The following is a 22,823-nucleotide window of genomic DNA, read 5'->3' as shown; positions in this document are numbered from 1 at the left end:
AGATTATTAGGCTAGTAGGAAGGAGCTTAAGAATGAAATTAGGAGACCCAGAAGAGGCCATGAGAAGGCCTTGGCGGATAGGATTAAGGAAAACCCCAAGGCATTCTACAAGTATGTGAAGAGCAAGAGAAGAAGACGTGAGAGAATAGGACCAATCAAGTGTAACAGTGGAAAAGTGTGTATGGAACCAGAGGAAATAGCAGAGGTACTTTGCTTCAGTATTCACTACGGAAAAGAATCTTGGCGATTGTAGGGATGACTTGCAGTGGAATAAAAAGCTTGAGCATGTAGATATTAAGAAAGAGGATGTGCTGGAGCTTTTGGAAAGCATCAAGTTGGATACGTCACCGGGACTAGACGGGATGTACCCCAGGCTACTGTGAGAAGTGAGGGAGGATACTGCTGAGCCTCTGGCAATGATTTTTGCATTATCAATGAGGATGGGAGAGGTTCTGGAGGATTGGAGGGTTGCAGATGTTGTTCCCTTATTCAAGAAAGGGAGTAGGGATAGCCAAGGAAATTATAGGTCAGTGAGTCTTACTTCAGTGGTTGGTAAGTTGATGGAGAAGATCCTGACAGGTAGGATTTATGAACATTTGGAGAGGCACAATATGATTGGGAATAGTGAGCATGGCTTTGTCAAAGGCATATCATGCCTTACAAGCCTAATCGAATTTTTTGAGGATGTGACTAAGCACATTGATGAAGGTAGAACCATAGGTGTAGTGTATATGGATTTTAGCAAGGCATTTGATAAGGTACCCCATGCAAAGATTATTGAGAAAGTAAGAAAGCATGGGATCCAAGGGGACATTGCTTTGTGGATCCAGAATTGGCTTGCCCACAGAAAGCAAAGAGTGGCTGTAGATAGGTCATATTCTGCATGGAGGCCGGTGACAAGTGGTGTACCTCAGGGAAACTGTTCTGGGACCCCTACTCTTTGTGATTTTTATAAATGACCTGGATGACCAAGTGGAGGATGGGTTAGTAAATTTGCTGATGACACAAAGGTTGGGGGTGTTGCGGATAGTGTGGAGGGCTATCAGAGGTTACGACAGGACATTGATAGGATGCAAAACTGGGTTGAGAAGTGGCAGATGGAGTTCAACCCAGATAAGTGTGAGGTGGTTCATTTTGGTAGGTCAAATATGCTGGCAAAATATAGCATTAATGGTAAGACTCTTGGCAGTGTGGAGGATCAGAGGGATCTTGGGGTCCGAGTCCATAGGACACTCAAAGCTGCTACGCAGGTTGACTCTGTGGGTAAGGCAGCATACGGTGCATTGGCCATCAATCGTGGGATTGAGTTTAAGAGCTGAGAGGTAATGTTGCAGCTATATAGGACCCTGGCCAGACCCCACTTGGAGTACTGTGCTGAATTCTGGTCACCTCACTATAGGAAGGACGTGGAAACCATAGAAAGGGTGTAGGGGAGATTTACAAGGGTGTTGCCTGGATTGGGGAGCATGCCGTATGAGAATAGGTTGAGTGAACTCGTCCTTTCCTCCTTGGAGCGACAGAGGATGAGAGGCGACTTGATAGAGGTGTACAAGATAATGAGAGGCATTGATCATGTGGATAGTCAGAGGCTTTTCCTCAGGGCTGAAATGGCTAGCATGAGAGGGCATAGTTTTAAGGTGCTTGGAAGCAGGTACAGAGGCGATGTCAGGGGTAAGTTTTTTATGCAGAGAGTGGTGAGTGCATGGAATGGGCTCCCGGTGGCGGAGGTGGAGGCGGAAATGATAGGGTCTTTTAAGAGAGTCCTGGATGGGTACATGGAGCTTAGAAAAAAAGAGGGCTATGGATAAATCCAAGGTAGTTCTAAAGTAGGGACATTGTCGGCACAGCTTTGTGGGCTGAAGAGCCTGTATTGTGCTGTTACGTTTTCTATGTTCTATCATTGACATACAATATAAAAAGTAGTGGTCCCAACACTGGCCCCCGAGTAACACCACTGGTCACCAGCAGCCAATCAGAAAATGATCCCTTCATTCCCATTCTTTGCCTCCTGCCAAGTATCCAAAGCTCCATCCATGTTAGGATCTCTCCTGTAACAGCATGGGCTATTAACTTGTTTAGCAGTGTCATGTGTAGCAACTTGTCAAAGGCCGTCTGAAATTCCAAATACACAACGTCCACCAATTCTCCTTTGTCTTTCTTGCTTGTTTGTAATTTGTAAGCCAACTATTACACCTCCACCCGTACCTTTACAACTATATAATTCTGACATCCCTGTCATTCCTGAATTTAATGACTCTGTCATTGGTGGTTCCACCTACCTCTACAAGAGCACTGCAGCCTGGAATTCCCTGCCTATACCTTTCCGTCTTTCTTCCCCAGGACAGCCCTTAAAATCTACTCCAACCAAGCTTTTAATCATTTAACAAAACATCTCTTTTCACAACATCATATTTCATTTGATAGCGCTTTATGAAGCAGCTGCTGTTGTACTCCTTTTCAGTTCATCTTCGTCATTTTTGTATATTATTGCTTAAATTCCAGCTAATGTTTACAATGTAAGCTACTTTACTCTGTAATTATTAATCAATGGAAAGCAATTACTTTGCCTTAACTGCTGTTGTGGTTGGAATCAGCTGCGTCTGGTCAAACCAGCAGTTGAACTGCAACATTCTAGTTACATATTATAACATATTTCTACATTTTTCCAAGAAGTCAGCAGATTATTGTCAATACTCTACTCACTGTCCCCTCTAAGCTGCACAGTAGCATGGCTGCACAGTAACTGAAATGCTCCCACGCACATAGCCTTTGTTGCCACGCAGCTGGAATTGGATGTAGCTGTCCAATTCCGGATGCGGTTTCTATGATACTCACACTACCCCTTCTGGTACCATCAATTATTCCACTATCAAAGTTACTTAAATCAAGTGTCTCCCCCATTCTGGCATTTGGTCTGAACAACTGAACCTCTTGCCCATGTCTACATGCTTTTATGTGTTGAGTTACTGCCACGTGATTGGCTGATTAGATATTTGTGTTAATGAGCAGGTGTACAGGTGCATCTAATAAAGTGGCCATGAATGTTGATGCTGCCTGACCTGCTGAGATTGAGACCTTGTCATAATAATCCTGCTGTTTTATATTGTTGCTACAAAATGAAGCTAAAAATTTGAAAGTATTACAAAAATAAATGCTCCGTCATTTGTAATATGTTAAAACCTAAACTTGCCAAGAACAATGGTGGTCGTGAGACCATGATCACCTACATCATATGACACGGCACATAATGATGATGATGATGAAATTCAAATAATACTACATTTTCACATCAAAGATATTGATTAATTCCTTTATGGTTCACACTTTTGTTCAATTGAAACAAAGCCGTTTGGACCATTAAATGCATACCCCACAGTAAAAACATATTTTTCCATTTCTAAAGGCACAACATCTGAATTGCATGCCTGATATACACTCAAAACACTAAAAAGAGTAGCAAGAATGTTTAAATAAAACATATTAATATCTGAATCAATTAGAGTCATCAATGGTTGCCTAGCAGGGAAATTAAGGGCTATGGGAAAAGGCAAGTAGGCAGAGGCGAGTCCATGGCCAGAGCAGTCATTATATTACAGAATAGTGGACCAGGCTCAACGGGCCAGATGGCTGGCTCCTGCTCCTATTTCTAATGTTCTTGCGCACAGAAAGCAACATAATTGAAAAGGAAGGCAGCACTATGAGCCAAATAAAAGAAAAATTCGGAACTTGAAAATGATTGAAATCTTTAGGAATGCGAACTCAATGGTTGTTAAAGTTCATTCGCAAAGTGGTAATTTGGTAGCAATTAAGGGTTATGCTGTTAAAGTTAATAAATTTTAAAAAGGGACTTGAGAGTCCTTGTTCTGGATTCCCTAAAGGGTAAGTTGCATTGATTCAGTGGTGAGGAAGGCAAACGCAATGTTAGCATTAACTTTGAGAGGAGCAAGGATGCAATGCTGAGGCTCTACAAGGCACTAGTGAGGCCTCACTTGGAGTTTTGTGAGCAGTTTTGGGCTCCTTATCTAAGAAAGGATGTGCTGACATTGGAGTGGGTTCAGAGGTGGTTCACAAGATTGATTCCAGGATTGGAAGGGTTACCATATGAGGACCGATTGATGGCTCTGGGCATGAATTCAGAAGAATGGGTGGGGGGGCGGGGGGCGGGGGACCTCATGGAAAACAATCAAATGTGGAAAGGCCTCAATAGAGTAGATGTGGAGAGGATGTTTCCTATAGTGGGGAAGTCTAGGATCAGAGTAAACAGCCTGGGAACAGAGGGACGTCAACTTAGAGCGGAGGTGAGGTGGAATTTCTTCAGCCACAGCGAAGTGAATGTGTAGAATTCATAGTCACAGACGGTTATGGAGGCCAAGCCTTTGAGTGTATTTAAGGCAGAGCTTGATAGATTCTGGAATAGTCAGGGCATGAAGGGATACGGGCAGAAGGCAGGAGATTGGCGTTAAGAGGGAAGTGGATCAGCCACGATGAATGACGGAGCAGACTCGAAGGGCCACATGACCTAATCCTGTTCCTATATTTTATGGTTTAAGCTAGATTGTGAACACTTGAATAATTTAGTTGTATTTAAAGGCAAACAGGAGCATTATGCAAGCAGGAGAATTTCATGTACAGCATTTTTCCCAACCAAACACGCACATACGCAATAGAAGCAGTTCGCTATGCCTCAAGTCTAGTTCCCCACTCCATAAGATCACAGCTGCTGTGGTTGCTTGTTTCAACTCCAAATCCCTCCTGATCATCATAGCCATCCCTTTCTCTCCTAGTGATACACCTCTCTCTTCCAGGAGGACTGGGCAATTTAGATAACATCCTAACTTCTATATTTCCAAGTTTCACAAGTCAGGACAAGTGAAGATGCACCCGACCTCCTATGGGGGATGAAAGAAAGATGTTACTACTGTGGAAATCCAATATTTACCCTATTTCTTTTCCACAGATGCTGCCTGACCTGCTGAGTGCTTCCAGTGTTCTTCTGTTTCTTTGACATTGCCAGAATTAGAAATCAGAAAACCTACAGGAAAGAGAAGATACAGTTTGGGTTTTCAAGCATTAGTGACATTTGTCATTCTTGATATGACAAGTCAAGGACTTTGCTTGTGACAAGAAGAAATTCGTTGAATCATTGTTAAATGCTTCTTACAAGGTGCAGAGTGCAGGCACTGAGTCAGTATCGAGAGCAGTCAAAGCTCAAGGCAATTCACAGCTGTCAATGCAGCAGACAGCTTTTTGCTGAATGAGGATTTTTGTTAACTGTATCTGCAAGCATTTTAAAGCAGTCAGAGCAATTTAGACCATTATCCACCTGCCACAGTCAATCACTTCTTCATTCTTCCATTTGTGAAATTTGTCATTTTGAAATATTTATCCTTTTTTTAAGCAACATGCCATTTTTCCGTGATCTGTGATGAAAATGCTACAAAAATATATATTGCCATTATGTAGATTACAGTACACGATTAACAAAGCAACAGAATAATGTATTATTTTCCATGCACAATCAAGGTTGACACAATACATTATTAAGGTCCAATCCAAGGTGTCACAGTATTCCAGCAATTTGTTCATCAATGTATTCCTAGAATTATTTACTCAGGCACGGACTCAGAGAAGTGGAAAGTTACTTCCTTACTGCCCGTTATGCCGCAAGCGTTTAGGGCAGCAATGAAGGTCCTCCATCTATGATGGTGTTCAGGGTTTCCTTCATCCTATCAATAACTTCTCAGTTTTCATACAAGTCCCAGGTGGAGACTCAGGAATACCATCACACTCAGATGTAGAAGGATTCTCCTATTACTTTCCTGTAACAATTTTGCTTTACCAGTCAGGGTTAGCCCTGAGCTAAACTCCTGAACCTGGGGGACTGGTGGAGCATTCCTAGTCTGGTCTCTCCCCTTGGACTAGTTTGGCATGGGTGACCCTTCCAAGAGACAAAGCATAAAGTACTGACTCCAGCCAACATAGCTCTCCAGGTCACTGAGGCACACAAGCCTCCAACCAATGACATGGTCCTCTAGGAGGAGAAGTGGAAGCGCACCTCCATAAATGACAACTCTTGCCCTTTCTCAGGACGGCAGTAGGCATGTTCCCATCACCCCTCTCATACCACAATACTCTCTATAGTGTTTACAGAAAATACTTCAACATGCTAGATGGATTCCATATGCATAGTCTGAGGTCAATATTTGGCATCTTTTGGCAGGACTGAAATAGCAGTAATATGTGTAGCTCTTTTTAAGAACAGCAAGTCATTATATACTAATTCAGATTGGAAGTTATTCTTAAAAAGTAATGGAGATAAGCTCCCACTACCTATTAAATGCTCCCAATTGCTCCCAAATGCTCCCACTACCTATTATATGCATCTCAATAGCCTCTGACAACCAAGTCCAATTCTTGGCCTTCATGTGTGTTTAGCTACTAAGCCCAGTGGATCCATTTCTACTGACATCTGAAGGGGCAAAGGCATGTTACTGGCACCTTACAATTAGTCACTTTGGGCAGATGAGGCTCATCAGCTATGGTTGGCAGCTCATTTAGGAGAAGGGAAACTAATCTCAAACCTCCGCTGTTTTCAAACTATAGCCACTCATGGGCTTTGGAAATGAACCCTGAGCAAAAATCCAGAGCTGGCTTTGTTAAAGCAGTCCTACACTGAGTTCAACACTCATTGGCAACTCTTGTGATGCCACTGGTGCCAAGCTGTATCAGTCTCTGCTGTTCCTTTGGATTCAGCAGTTGTGTGGAGAGATGGAGCGAGCCAGGTACTGCCCAGTCTTGCATATCACGTGGACAGCAGTGACATAACATCTATGGTCGACACTGGCCAACGGCAGGCCTTCTCTGAGGTGTATTTCTGGGCAAGAACATTTCTAACACATAAAAGCACAAGTTAATTAAAATGTTCAAAGTAAATTTTATAATTGCATTTACATGCTGGGCCCAGGACAGGTCCCCTGAAATAGTAACACCTAGGAATTCAAAGTTGCTAAACCTCTCTACCTCTGATCCTCTGATGAGGACTTGCTTATGGAGCTCTAGCCCATCCCACACATGAGCCATCTGTTGTCGGCCCCCAACCAACATATATTCCACTCTCCCCTCCTACCCTTCCTCACAGTCCCCCACCCTGCTCTCATGACTATACCCCTTCCCCACATGAAACCACCACGGTGGGCTCCACATCTGAACAGGTGAGAAGACAGCTGAAACGTCTCAACCCAAGCAAGGCTGCAGGACCAGATGGTGTTAGTACCAGGGTGCTCAAAGCTTGTGCCCCTCAGCTATGTGGAGCACTTCGCCATGTCTTCAACCTGAGCCTGAGGCTCCAGAGGGTTCCTGTGCCGAAGACGCCGCACCCCGGCGGCCTCAATGACTACAGACCGGTGGCATTGACCTCCCACATCATGAAGACCCTGGAAAGACTTGTTCTGGAGTTGCTCCGGCCTATGGTCAGGCCACACTTAGATCCCCTCCAGTTCGCCTACCAGCCCCGACTAGGAGTTGAGGATGCCATCGTCTACCTGCTGAACCGTGTCTACGCCCATCTGGACAAGCCAGCGAGCGCTGGGAGGGTCATGTTTTTTGACTTCTCCAGTGTGTTCAACACCATTCACCCTGCTCTGCTGGGGGAGAAGCTGACAGCAATGCAGGTGGATGCTTTCCGGGTGTCATAGATTCTTGATTACCTGACTGGCAGACCACAGTATGTATGCTTGCAACACTGTGTGTCCGACAGAGTGAACAACACTGGGGCTCCACAGGGGACTGTCTTGTCTCCCTTTCTCTTCACCATTTACACCTCGGACTTCAACTACTGCACAGAGTCTTGTCATCTTCAGAAGTTTTCTGATGACTCTGCCATAGTTGGATGCATCAGCAAGGGAGATGAGGCTGAGTACAGGGCTACGGTAGCAAACTTTGTCACATGGTGTGAGCAGAATTATCTGCAGCTTAATGTGAAAAAGACTAAGGAGCTGGTGGTAGAGCTGAGGAGAGCTAAGGTACCGGTGACCCCTGTTTTAATCCAGGGGGTCAGTGTAGACATGGTGGAGGATTACAAATACCTGGGGATATGAATTGACAATAAACTGGACTGGTCAAAGAACACTAAGGCTGTCTACAAGAAGAGTCAGAGCCGTCTCTATTTCCTGAGGAGACTGAGGTCCTTTAACATCTGCCGGACGATGCTGAGGATGTTCTATGAGGCTGTGGTGGCCAGTGCTATCATGTTTGCTGTTGCGTGCTGGGGCAGCAGGCTGAGGGTGGCAGACACCAACAGAATCAACAAACTCATTCGTAAGGCCAGTGATGTTGTGGGGATGGAACCGGACTCTCTGACGGTGGTGTCCGAAAAGAGGACGCTGTCCAAGTTGCATGCCATCTTGGACAACGTCTCCCATCCGCTACATAATGTACTGGTTGTGCACAGGAGTACATTCAGCCAGAGACTCATTCCACCGAGATGCAACACAGAGCATCATAGGAAGTCATTCCTGCCTGTGGCCATCAAACTTTACAACTCCTCCCTTGGAGGGTCAGACACCATGAGCCAATAGGCTGGTCCTGGACTTATTTCCTGGCGTAATTTACATATTACTATTTAACTATATGGTTTTATTACTATTTATTATTTATGGTGCAACTGTAACAAAACCCAATTTCCCCTGGGATCAATAAAGTATGACTATGACTATGACTTCTACTGAAGTCTATAATCAGTTCCCTGATCTTGCTGATATTGAGTGCGAACTTCTGTTTTTTTTCTGGAAATTAAACCCACTCAGAAATTATATTAAAAAAAATAATATACTAATTCAACTACTTATCCAGAAAATCTGAGGGAGAAGAAATATATATTTTGGATTCAAGCTTGCTACTGTTCGAGAACATGTTAATCTCACATCAGACTTTCTATAAAAATCTCAAGTTGATTTTTAAAAAAAGTGAATTATGAATGTAAACTGTGAAAAAATACAAACTTTGTACTAGCAAACAGAATCAGTCATCGATCAATCCCACAAATATAAGCAGCCTTTGGACAAGCAATAGATTTAATAAATAATATTTTAAAATTTTAATTTGAAAGATAACACAAGTATAATTTAGCCCATAATAATAAAAAAATTGAACAGGAAAAATTCTAACAAGCCATTTAAAAACTTCATGCTAAGACAACACAGAAAACTAAAACAATTCAGCCAAATTCAAATCATGTCAAACCATGATGTCATGTTAATGATGTGGAAATACAAATTCTAATCACACCAAGACAACTGAGGTGTTTTAAATGTTGTTGAATGAATATGGGATAATAAACTTATTTCATAAAATTAGTGGTTACTGTGAGCATTTCTCTAAAGTGATCCTTTTTTCCTTTTTGTAACCAAGCTGTTTTTCCTTGGACTCTCTCTTTGCATGGGCTGTCCACAAGTTATGCCTTTGTAATCTGGTGAGGATTTGTATCAGATACTTTAATTGCAACAATAGGGATTGACTCATCAAAGATGGCAGCAAATCAATACATTTTTTCTCAGGAGTGTCGTTGGTAGTCCTCTGGTACATAAGAAATCCACTGGAAACAAGTTAAGCCACAGAAAAGAACAACGATGATTGGATGCTGTATCATCGCCTCCTTACAAGATACCAATTTTGGCAAAAGCCATCTGCAACTAATTTGATAAAGAAACAGCCAAATGCACAGGAAGTTGCAACAGCCACAAACTCCACCAACAACTGTGACTGTGTTTCAAGTAGCCACATCTCTCACCATGATGCCCTTGTACAGCTTTAACACTGCATCCAGGTGACAAAGCAGAACATTGCTGAGGTGCACGTTATTCTCAAAAATCAGAGACATTCTGAAAATTACAGCAATTTCTGCTTCAATTGGCAAAGCAACCGAAAATATCACTAATAATAAAGCCACAATTCAAGTAATAAACACTGTCTGCACACTCTGAAAAATGCAGACCCTGAATATAAAACCTCAAGATCATCCAAAGCAAGTTATCACCATCCTAAACACCCACTTGCTCTCCAGTGTTCCCACTTGCTCTCCAGTGTTCCCACTTGCTCTCCAGTGTTCCCACTTGCTCTCCAGTGTTCCCACTTGCTCTCCAGTGTTCCCTCTTGCTCTCCAGTGTTCCCACTTGCTCTCCAGTGTTCCCTCTATTTTTTTTGTTTTTACAGCTGCACAGAGCAACCACTGCTCTGAGCAGGAAATTTTTACATGGCCTGAAAACTACGCAGTATTTTAAATATTTTTTCCCCCCCTGTAATATACACATCAGACAAGCACAAGCCACAACTCAAAACACAGATAAATGATGTCAGGCAGTGAAATCAACTGACAGGCAGAATGGCAAAGGTAAAACGTTTTGACTAGACAGCATCGGCATTCAGAGGGCTGGCAGTTTATTAACAATGAGTTACCGACTTCCATTCTGCGTTTATTGTTACAATTTATAACTGTGTTATAACTTGAAACTGACAATATAAATACATTGACACTCTAAATATTTCCAAGTAAAGGTTATGGTACATTTATTATTTACAAAAATTTATGGATTATATTCATTAACACATTTAATTACAGGGTATTTCACAGATATTAACCAATTTCAAAATTATATTAATATTATTAAAAAGAAGACTCCAGGTGCATGGCTACAATGGCTATGTGCATGGGAACATTTTAGTTACTGCACAGTCATGCACCTTAGAGGGAATAGTGAATTGCTCTGTCCAAAATGTGTATCAAGACACACTGAAATAAATTGTGGGAACATTTTTTCATCAATGAATTCCACTAGAGAGAAGAACAATATCAGCAGGTATACGAGGACACCACTTCCGAATCACAAACTATTCTTACCTGGAAATAAATCAGTATCCCTTCCTCCTGATTTGGGCAAAATCCTTCAGTTCCTTATGCGAGAATTTATTTACTTCAGTAATGAAGCCTAAAGGTTGAGAAAGACACAGGAATGGAGAAATACCTAGTTAATGCAAAAATTATATTAGGGTTGGGGAGGAAGAGGAAGAGGAAGAGTGGATTTAGACAGAAAATAATTATAAAATGTTCTAGATATATGAACCTTTCCTGCATTTATTTCCTGAATTAATTCATAAAGTGCAGGAATAAGGTATTAACACTTACCAATTTAGTTAAAAGAATACTTACACCATAATTAATTGCCTATGTGCAGCATGTGTAAGGAGAAGGCCTGCACAAAAGCTAGATCTTCAAAATAACAGAGCATTTCAGGGATAAATGTTGGTTTAATGTGGCAAGGGAGAAGTGGTATTTATCAAACAGCAAGTACACAATTTGATATAGCTCTTTCAAAATCCTAAAATAGGTGATCTTTTTACCATAATTAAAGATGTCTTCCAGAAAGATTTGGCCAATTTTACAAAAATGTTGATAGCTGTAATGTTTTGCAAATAACCAAAAAAAGGTAAGACCAGCATTTTCCTTAAGCCACAGAGCTGGATGAACATAGTACTCATAACATGTGGTTTGCTTGAATTCTGCCCTCTTGGCATTTTTTCCCATTACATTTTGAAGTATATACTAAACAATATTAAAAGTGTTTTCAGGAAACTGCACATACTTCCACAGCACATCCCAGTCTTTTCCTGACCCCACGTCCTCCCGGCAGCTACACCAAATAGAGTGTATCATATTCAGAAATGTGTCATATTCAGTGTTCAGAGAAAATTTTAATCTATTTGACCAGCCTTGAAGGAACAGATTTCACTGTTACTTTTTAATTTGTAGTTCTAATATATTAATACTTAATTCTTATTGGATCATCAGATTTGGGCACAATTGGAGCACATGGGATTTGGAATCCTAAGACTTCATACAACTTGCATTGCAAAGTTCCAGTTATACTCAATGACAATTATGCAGAGAACTATTTGAAACTGCCAAATATAACATCTACAGTTCATATTTTATCTGTTCATGTTTTAAGAAAATACTCATTTGATCCAGAATTTCTCACAAGATTAACATAAATAAATGTTTTAGAAACCTCAGCTTTGTTCAGCATAATTGAAAGCACCAAAATGAATATTAATTTCTGGAGTGCAAACGTAGTAAATTAAAGATTACCTTTATTTGTCACAGGCATATCAAAACATACAGTGATGTGTTGTTTGCATAAATGATGACAGTCTGAATACGTGCTGGGAGTAGCCCACAATGGACTCACTTTCAAGGACTCTTCATCTCATGTTCTCAAAACGTTTATTGTTTATGTATTCATTATTATTTCTTCTTTTTGTATTTGCACAGTTTGTGGTCTTCTGCACTCTGATTCAATGCCCAAGTTGGGTGGTCTTTCATTGATTCTGTTATAGTTATTATTCTATAGATCTATTGAGTATGCCCACAAGAAAATGAATCTCAGGGTTGTATATGATTACATGTGTGTACTTTGATAATAAAACATACTTTTGAACTTACTTGGCATTGCTTTCTTCTGGGCAGTGTTTTCTTTATAAGATGAGTGACCCCAGCCTTTAAATACCCTCCAGAGACTGTCAAGTGTCAGTGATTGCATAGCCAGGACTTGTGACATGCACCACTTGCTGACGTTAGGTGACCCTGAGCGGTGGGGGGGGGGGGTGCATTAAGCAGGTGTTACACCTTACCCACAGGTGACCTGCAGGCTAGTGGAGGGAAAGAGTGCCTTACACCTCCTTTGGTAGAAACACATCTCCACCACTGTGACACTCACAGCTTTGAAAACTTCTGAGCAGTGTGTCAGCTCTAGAAAATACATGCCTTGAATCACAGCCTGTAAAGAGATACATATATGTTATTTTCTTGTTATCTCCCTGCAGAATGTAAGTCAGTAAATACAAGATCTCATTTTCTTTCTAGGCTTAATTTGAACTAAAAGCACCAGTTAATTCCCTATTTTTCTTAATCTTCGGTATTTATGGTATCATTATTTTCAGTTAACAATCTGTAGTTATAAATATTACCACATGCAATGAATTTATACACAACATTGCCCATACCCCATTAAAAATTTTAACATTCACCATCCTTCCCCTAATCTCCAACTCTCAAGCACTTCCAAGCAATCTCTGCTGATGAGTAAACTTAATTGCAGAGGCTTTTATTGATTAGGTTATTTGGCAGGCATAAGACAGTGCCAAATGAGTAAACTTTGTATTCACTTAATAGGGAACAGAATATTCATTGTCTGCAGATAGTTGTAGCAAAATTTACATCTGGATTAATATGCATCATTCTTTCCCCAAAACTTGTATTGCTGGAAGATGGACAACATGCTAAAGTACAAACTGGAGCAAGTATGTTTGCAATACGTGGGAAAAGATGGAAAATAAGGTGATCCAAACCATTTACATACGTTCTATATAATTCAGTATTCCACTTCCATCCTAAACCAGCACCAGCTATTTTAATAACTCACCAGAATACCATGCAATATCCTCTGCTTTTACTCCCACTCACAATATCTTCCAAGGGGACCACAAGCTTGTCATGGTTTGGAGACTTGTGTGCCTCAATGACCCAGACAGCTATGTTGGTGGAGTCAGGGCTTTATGCTTTGGCTCTTGGTAGGGTCATCCATGCCAAACAGGTCACAGGGTAGAGGCCAGACTAAGAGTGGTCCACCGGTCCTCCAGGTTCAGGGGTTCAGCTCAAGGCTAACAACCCTGGCTGGTAAAACAAAATTGTTATGGAAATAGCAATGAAGAATCCTTCCACATCTGAGTACAACGGTATTCCCGAGACTCCACCCGGGGCTAAAATGACTGACAGTAGTGAAAACCGAGAGAAAACTACTGAAACAATGAGGGAAGTCCTGCACACCGTCAGAGACGGAGGACCTTCATTACTGCCTGAAATGCAAACAGCGGAACTGGCAAAAGAAGACAATTCATAATATGAATCCAAGCATCTTGTAATAAAACTAAAAGCCAGCATATTTTATTGGAAGCTGAGCTTGAAAGAAAATTATAAAAACTACCAGTAGAGAATTACTTAATATTATACCAAAGAAATGCTTGGTCACCTCTGCACAAAAGACATGTGCAACAAAATTTCCTTAATTATGAACAACTTCAAATACATCTCAATATCAAAATCTGGAAAGCTTTAAGATAAGCTAGCAGCAATAACCCATCCAGTGGTAAGTTTTCAAGTTATAAATGTACCCAAGGCATAGAAGGTGAAATAATGGATTAAGATAATGAAAGACATTTTATAAAGCTCTTTTTTTTAAAAACGCAAACAATCTGCAGATGCTGGAAATTCAAGCAACACACATAAAAGTTGCTGGTGAACGCAGCAGGCCAGGCAGTATCTCTAGTAAGAGGTGCAATCGACGTTTCGGGCCGAGACCCTTCGTCAGGACTAACTTCAGCCTTGGCCTGAAACGTCGACTGCACCTCTTCCTAGAGATGCTGCCTGGCCTGATGCATTCACCAGCAACTTTTATGTGTGTTGTTTATAAAGCTCTTTCTGTATTTATTCTTTTTAAATAGAGCTCTTCTTGGTGTAAGGAAGGGAAATAAAATCTTCTCAGAAACAACTCCCAAAAATACACACACAGTAAAGTCCTCAAGTACATTACGCTTCAAAAGTAAGCTGAATTTATTTTGCCATTTCTTCATTAAAATGTTACCAACACAATCACCAATTCTGTAAAATAAAAATGTTACAGTATCCATATTCACTGTTGAGCTTTGTAGTAATTAAAATTGCAAGGCGATTAAAGGTGTCCGTTGCAATGAGAGTGTCTATAGGAAGGGAACCCCAGCACCATCTAAACCACTCAAGTGCAATTTGCTTTATTACAAACTTTAAAAATGTCTTGAAAATAGTTCCATTACAAAGACTTGTATGTTTTCATTGTGCCTTTCAAGCCTGTGTTTTGTTTCCTGACTTTGATACAAAATTTTCACTTAATCTTCATTGCTTCAGGGGTTAGATTGCTTGTTAGCCGAAAATCCACCTTTGATATTGATCAGAAGGGTTGCACGGTGCCAGGCTGGGTTTTTCACCTCTTGCACTTAAACACTCTTTTGAAGCTTGATTTATGAGAAGCATCTCCTGTAATGCAAAACAATATGTGAAAGATAAACTTGCAAAACCTTTTTCTTATTAGTCACAATAACTTTGTCTGTTTTGGAAACACATTCTAGACCAGGGATTCCCAACCTGGGGTCCACAGACCTCTCGGTTAATAGTAGGGGTCCTTGGCATTAAAAAGGTTGGAAACCCCTGTTATAGACAAATGCTGATTGAATATGGTGAAGATTTAATCTGTCTTCTGACTACTTCACATAATCCATTCCCCAGGCACTGATCCTCCAAGAGGACCACAATCTTGTTGTAGGGTTGGAGGCTTGCGTGCCTCAATGACCCGGACAGCTACGTTGGTTGGAGTCACGGCATTGTGCTTTGGCTCTTGGCAGGGTCACCCATGCCATACAGGTCAAAGGATAGAGGCCAGGTCCACTGGTCCTCTAGGTTCAGGAGTTCAGCTCAGCACTAACAACACTGACCAATCAAAAAACGATTGGTACAGAAACAACAATGAAGAATAGAGACAGAGATGGAGGACCTTCATCTCTGCCCTATCTGCCAGCTTCATAATGGGCACTAAGGCAGGCATTGATGCCATGCCTCTTCCTGATATCACTCTTTAAAAAAACTTACCCATTCATAACATAAGCTTTATAATTAACTCTAGTATGAGCTTCAGGCCATATACACATGCCATAATTCAGGATATACATTCTCCTACTTCATCATTCCCTTTCAGAATCAGAATCAGGTTTAATATTACTGGCATATGTCCTGAAATTTATTAACTTAATGGGAGCAGTTACTAGCAATACACAAGTACACTCATGGGTTCAATGCCCATTGAGAAACTGGATGTCAGAGGGGAAGCAGCTGTTCCTGAATTGCTGAGTGTGTGCCTTCAGGCTTCTGTACGTTCCTCCCAATGGCAACAACAAGAGAAGGCATATCCTCGGTGGTGGAGATCCCCAATGATACACGCCGCCTTTTTAAGGCAGCTCTCCCTGAAGATGTCTTAGATACTACGGAGGCTAATACCTGTGATGGAGCTGACTAATTTTACAAGTTACTGCAACCTACTTTGGTCTTTTGCAGCAGCCCCCCACTGCCCCCCCCCCACACCAGACAGTGATGCAGCCGGTCAGAGAGCTCCCCATGGCAACATTTGCAGAAGTCTGAGTGTTTTAGTTGACCAACCAAACCTCCTCAAACTTCTAATGAAATATAGCCACGTTACAGCCTAATATTCATTATATTTCATCGTAGCCGAATGAAATATTGTCACACGGTGGCTCAAAATGAAAGTTAGTTAAATTAGTCAAGCCGGTTAAATAAACAATTTTATGTCCAAGGATATGTATTGTCTAGTTAATTCACTGTACTTCTTTTTATATTGTTTTGTGCTCCATAATTTGCTTTGAGTTCCCATTCTTATTCCCAGAATTACTCTGGTGCCATTTGTGAACCATCTCATCTGGATCCAGATCAGAGCTGAACTTGTTTTACATTGCAGGTCAAGACAGGATGGATTTACCACTGGATGAGAGATTAGTTTAGATGTTTACTTCAAGTGGTGGTTTCATTATTCACTTCCCTCCCAAATGTTGTATACATGCTTGCAACCTACAAAAGGCTTGGGCACAGAACTACAAAGGCTTCTTGGAGACCTGTTGGCGATGAGGTGGAGAATTAATCTATGGACAGGGATATCAGAGTTGGATTTCATGCAGGTGGTCTCACCGTCTGCAGCTTCATCATAGAAAATACCTCTGAGCAATATTGGTATATGTTGAATTGGTGAAGATTTCAGAAGGCACTGAAGTAGTTGGCTGAATACGTATACATTTAGGATAAGTTCCAGCAGGCCAGAAGGAAGCACAGTATTTAGCCATAATGAAGATGAACACTATCAATTAAAATTAGACCCAACTTAGCTCATCTGCTGCAGAAGTCTTCTACAAATCAGTTTCCACTTGGTTGGACTATCAGTAGTTGCATAGACACCTGAAGAGCAGACTATCTGTTGGGTGGAAGTGACCAACAACTCTGATAGAGGCAGATGCCAGGTTTTTAAGTTCACCAGTGGGAGGTGGTGCTTTAGCACTGCTGGCCCACCACCTCAAGGGAGTCTTGATCATAAGCGGCCCGAAACTCCTGAAGACAGGTGGCAGATCAACTGATAATCCCACTGCTGATAGCACAGGACAGTTAACATCTTAGTCCACGTGTATTTTCAATTCTTTCCAAAGTACATCTGGTTATCTTCCCTCATCCTCCACTGAGGCTACACAAGATCATCCAGAACTGAGCTCTCTGCATCTCAGCCTGTAAACAAATCCTATTCATTCTTTCTACTCCCTGACCTACTCTGTGTTCTGTTAAGCAATTTCACTATTTAAAAATTCTCCTTTATTTTCAAATAGACAAATAGCCTCTATTCCAGTCCTGGAGAAGGTTCTTGGCACGAGACGTTGATTCATTTCCATAGACTCTGCTGAGTGACCTGCTGAATTCCTCCAGAATTTTGTGCACGCTGCTTTGGATCTCCAGCATCTACAGAATTTCTTGTGTATACAAAAAGCTTCTGATCTCCTCCAGACCTAGTATCCTTAAAAATCCACGTGCTTACCATTCTAGCTCACTGATAACCTGAGTTCAATTACCCAAATACTGGCGATCGTGTTCTTACTTAAAAACGGTCCTGCTGCTCCACATCATGTTCCTCCTACAAGATGCTCCTTAAAGCCTATAGCTGACCAAGCTCATGATCATCCATCTTAATACCTTTATGTGTCTGCTTACATGATGGCATTTCCATGACACATTCTGGAGGTTTTGCTGCTTTAAAAAGTCACCTTCTAAATACAAATAATTACTAATAAATCATTATCATTCATAGGCAATTATGCTCCATTCTAGCTTCCTTTATGCCCCCTTTAATGCATCTTGTCAGGCTTTACACTGCGCGTCTTAAACACTCACTACATTCATATCACTGTAGACCTAAGTGCTGTGTACGGTATTGAATATTTCAGTAATATTTGAGTAACCTTGTATCCATATTGTTTGATTCAGCATTCCTGTTCATTTAAATAATTCATTACAGGTCATATGTATAAATAGGTGAATTGCACAAGTCACCACGTGATACGTGTGTGCCTCGCTTATAGTAAACACAAAGTTAGACCTGTTCTCGCATGTCTTCCTTTGAATTAGTTTAATGCTTTGAAGTTATAAAGCATAACACTAAGCACCTAGTTATTTACTTTTGTAATACAATTATTCAAAGTTCAAAGTAAATTAAGGAAGTGCATATATGTCACTATATGCTACCCAGGGAGATTCATTTTCTCGCAGGCATTCACAGTAGAACAAAGAAATACAATATAATCAATGAAAACCTGCAACCTACTGTTGCATGTTAATTGCTGCCTTGAGTAGCATCAGCTCATACTTATACATGAACTAGGGCTTTTCTGTTATAGCGGTTTCAGTACTATAACAAATTCCTTTTTTTTCTACTTAAACATTAAGGGCCTCTTAAAATTTGAAACTGAAAGGTGCATATTTCTGCACCTATTATAGAAAGCAAACAAATATCCCAAATGCTTTACAACATAGCTGGAGAGCTAGAAATCATTTGAAAAATATTTTGCTGCACAATGAAATTCAATAAATTTTTTTAAAACAAATGTCAAAATACATCACTTATGCATTGTAATCTATAAATTACTTACCTTGAGCTCCCATTTCTGCTCTGATGGAACAAAGTTGTTTGAATTTTGGTACGCACATCCCTGAAGGAAAGCATTGCCGTCTAAGTTATGAACACACAATTCCCTCCTGATATTATGTCGAATTTCATGCATTGAGGTATATTCAAAGTACTGAAAAGAATAACAAAGGTTAAGAGTTATAGCTACGATGCGCTCATTAAGTAATTTAAGGCAAACAATTCAAATGTTCTTACTATTAGTTGAATTACTCTGAAATTTAAAAAAAAACTCCATTTCAAATTGCTAAGATTTGTACCTATACAATGTCCATCAAGATTTTGGGCTAAACATTTCATATATTCATTAAAACAGCAATTTTTGCCCGAATATTCAGTCCTACTCTGCCATTTAGACCATAAGACCATAGGCATAGGAGCAGAATTAGGCCATTCAGCCCATTGAGTCTACTCTGCCATCCCATCATGGCTGATGCCAGATCTAACTCAACTCCATACACCTGCCTTCTCACCATATCCTTTGAGGCCCTGACTGATCAGGAAACGATCAACTTCCACCTTAAATATACACACAGATTTGGCTTCCACCGCAGTCTGTAGCAGAGCTTTCCATGGATTTACAACTCTCTGACGAAAAAAATGCCTCCTTACCTCTGTTCTAAAGGGTCGCCCTTCAATTTTGAAGCTGTGCCCTCTAGTTCTGGATACCCACACCATAGAAAAACATCCTCTCTACATCCACGTATCTAGTTCTTTCAACACCAGTATGTTTCAATGAGATTCCCCCTACATTCTTCTAAATTCCAGTGAGTACAGGCCCAAAGCTGCCAAATGCTCCTCATACGTTAACCCCTTTATTCTCAGAATCATCGTTGTGAACTCGCTCCAAAGACAACACATGCTTTCTGAGATATGGGTCCTAAAACTTTTGACAATACTCCAGGTGCAGCCTGACTTAGTGTCTTATTAGATTAGATTATGAGGACATGCAGTCCTCTTTTATTGTCTTTTATTCTAGTAATGCATGCATTAAGAAATGATACAATGTTCCTCCGGTGTGATATCACAGAAACACAAGACAGACCAAGACTGAAAAACTGACAAAAACCACATAATTATAACATATAGTTACAACAGTGCAAGCAATACCGTAACTTGATGAAGAACAGGCCATGGGCACGGTAAAAAAAAAGTTCAAAGTCTCTCAAAAGTCCCATGAACTCATGCAGACGGGAGAAGGAATAAAACTCTCCCCGCCATGCCCGACCACAGTCCGACTCCGAGTCGTCTGAAAACTTCAAGCCTCCAACCAGCCCTCCGACACCGAGCACCACCTCTGCTGAGCGCTTCGACCCTAGCCCCAGCTGCCAGCAGCAGGCAAAGCCGAGGATTTGGGGCCTACCCTCCGGAGATTCTCGATCGCATGGTAGCAGTGGCAGCGAACCGGGCATTTCAGAAGTTTCTCAGATGTTCCTCCGTGCTTCTCACGTCTGTTTCCATCAAATCAGAATTGTGCATGGCCCCCATTTAACAAATACGATATCATTTCACCGGGGAGGCCGCGTACGCTGCGTCGCGCCGCCATCTTCTTCTCCCGCCATTATAAAGGTTCAGAGTTATCTCCTTGCTTTTATATTCTATTCCTCATGAAATAAATGCCAACATTGCATTGCATTACAGACTCAATCTGTAAATTAACCTTCTGGGAGTCTCGCACGAGGACTCCTAGATCCCTCTGCACCTCTGATGTTTGAGCATTCTCACCATTTAGATAATAGTCCGCACTATTGTTCCGTTTACCAAATATGTATTATCATACATTTGCCAACACTGTATTCCATCTGCTACTTTTTTGCCCATTCTTCCAATTTGTCTAAGTCCTGCTGCAATCGCATTGCATCCTCAGTACTACGTACCCCTCCACCGATCTTCATATCATCTGCAAACTTTGCTACAAAGCCATCAATTCCATTACTTTCCTATTGACAAACAATGTGAAAAGCAGCGGTCCCAATACTGACCCCAGAAGAACACCACTAGTCACGAGCAGCCAACCAGAAAAGGCCCTTTTATTCCCAACTCACTGCCTCCTGCCTGTCAGCCATTCCAGTATTCATGCCAGTATCTTTCTTGAAACACCATTGGATCTTATCTTGTTAAACAGCCTCATGTGTGGCTTCTGAAAATCCATGTAAATGACATCCACTGACCACCCTGCTTGATACTTTTTCCAAGAACTCTAACAGATTTGTCAGACAAGATTTCCCATAACAGAAACCAAGCTGACTTTGACTTATTTTATCATTAGTCTTCAAGTACCTCAAAACCTCAACTCCAGCACTTTCCCAACCACTGAGGTTAGACTAACTGGCCTATAATTTCCTTTCTTTTCGGTCCTCCCTTCTGAAAGAGTGGAGTGACATTTGCAATTTTCCAGTCCTCCGGGACCATGCCAGAATCAAGTGATTCTTGACAGATATTGACCAATGCTTCCATTATCTCTTCAGCAACCTCTCTCAGGACTCTGGGATGTAGTCCATCTGGTCCAGATGATTTATCCACATTAAGACATTTGAGTTTGCCTAGCACTTTTTCCTTTGTAATAGTGTTACGTACCCCGTAACTGGGCTGCCAAACCAGCAGAAATGGAACGCTTCTTAGAGTCTGTGATTACTAGGAACTAATAAAGTTTTATTAAAGAAATAAGTAATACAGTACACTAATCGCAAGGATATAAATGTAACAGGTTAGCAATGATAATACACACATATACACAGAAATAGGGTAATAGGAATCAACCAAGCTCTATCACAGCCTAGGGGTAAAATGATCAGTCTTAAGTGAAGCAAGAGTTCAGTTCAGTTTAGTGCAGTTCGAAGTAATCGCTGTTGTTGTACCGTTGGGGGGGGGAAGAGCGGAGGGGGAGGGGGAGGGGGATTTATATATATACACACACACACACACACACACACACACACACACACACTCACGATCCTCTGGTACACTGCTAGTGTCTTCCACAGTGAAGACTGATGCAAAGTACCCATTAAGTTCATTTGCCATTTCTTTGTTCCTCATTACTATCTCACCAGAGTCATTTTCCAGTGGATCAATAGCAACTCTCACTTCTCTTTTACTTTTCATGTAACTGAAAAGACTTTTGGTACCCTGCTATTGGCTAGTCTACCCTCTTATTTCATCTTTTCCCTTCTTGTAGCTTTTTTAGTTGCCTTTTGTTAGATTTTAAAAGCTTCCTAATCATCCAACTTCCCACTCATTTTTGCTACCTTATATGCTTAAATACAGTCCTTAACTTCCTTTGTCAGCCATGTTTGCCTACCCCAGCCAATTGAGAACTTCTTCCTCTGGGGGACATATCTATCCTGCACCTTGCGAACTATTCTCAAAAACTTCAGCCATCCCTGCCAGTATCCTCCTCCAATCCACCTGGGCAAGCTCCTCTCTCATGCCTCTGTAATTCCCTTTACTCCATTGCGATACTGACGCATGTGACTTATGCTTCTCCCTTTCAAATTGCAGTATGAATTCAATCACATCATGATCACTACCTCCTAAGGGTTCCTTTATGTTAAGCTCCCTAATAAGACCTGGGTTATTACACAACATCCAATCAAGTTAGTCCTTCCCCGAGTAGGCTCAAGCACAAACTGCTCTAAAAAGACATCTCATAGGCATTCATCAAATTCCCTCTCTTGTGAACCAACAGCAACCTGATTTTCCCCAATCCCCTTGCACATTGAAGTCTCCCATTACAATTGTGTCATTACTCTTATTACATGCCTCTTCCAGCTCCCTTTGCAATCTCAACCCCACATCTTCACCACTATTTGGAGGTCTATATATACTTCCCATAATGGTTTTCTTTAATCCTTGCAATTTCTTAACTCCACTCACAAAGATTCAACATTCTCTGACCCCATGTCACCTCTTTGTAAAGATGCACTTACATCTCTTACCAAAGGAGACACACCA

The 22,823-nt window shown here is 41.1% G+C and overlaps 1 protein-coding gene across 1 annotated transcript in view; it reads right to left on the bottom strand.

The window, feature by feature from the left end:
* Window positions 1-14,533: 14,533 nt before the first annotated feature.
* The window catches only part of galnt3 (UDP-N-acetyl-alpha-D-galactosamine:polypeptide N-acetylgalactosaminyltransferase 3 (GalNAc-T3)), a 45,001-nt gene continuing 36,711 nt past the window's right edge, over window positions 14,534-22,823 (bottom strand). Inside the window, exons 10-11 of the mRNA XM_063050146.1 lie at window positions 18,835-18,984; window positions 14,534-15,121 (exon numbers count right to left, since the gene is read on the bottom strand). Of these exons, the coding sequence (XP_062906216.1) occupies window positions 15,008-15,121; window positions 18,835-18,984 (264 nt within the window). The 3' untranslated portion in view covers window positions 14,534-15,007. The remainder of the gene's footprint in view (window positions 15,122-18,834; window positions 18,985-22,823) is intronic.

Source organism: Mobula hypostoma, chromosome 6 (genome assembly GCF_963921235.1).
Source record: "Mobula hypostoma chromosome 6, sMobHyp1.1, whole genome shotgun sequence".
In the NCBI taxonomy this organism is placed as follows: domain Eukaryota; kingdom Metazoa; phylum Chordata; class Chondrichthyes; order Myliobatiformes; family Myliobatidae; genus Mobula; species Mobula hypostoma.
The sequence above is the reverse complement of the archived record's forward strand: the minus strand, read 5'-3'. Positions and strand labels throughout refer to the sequence as shown.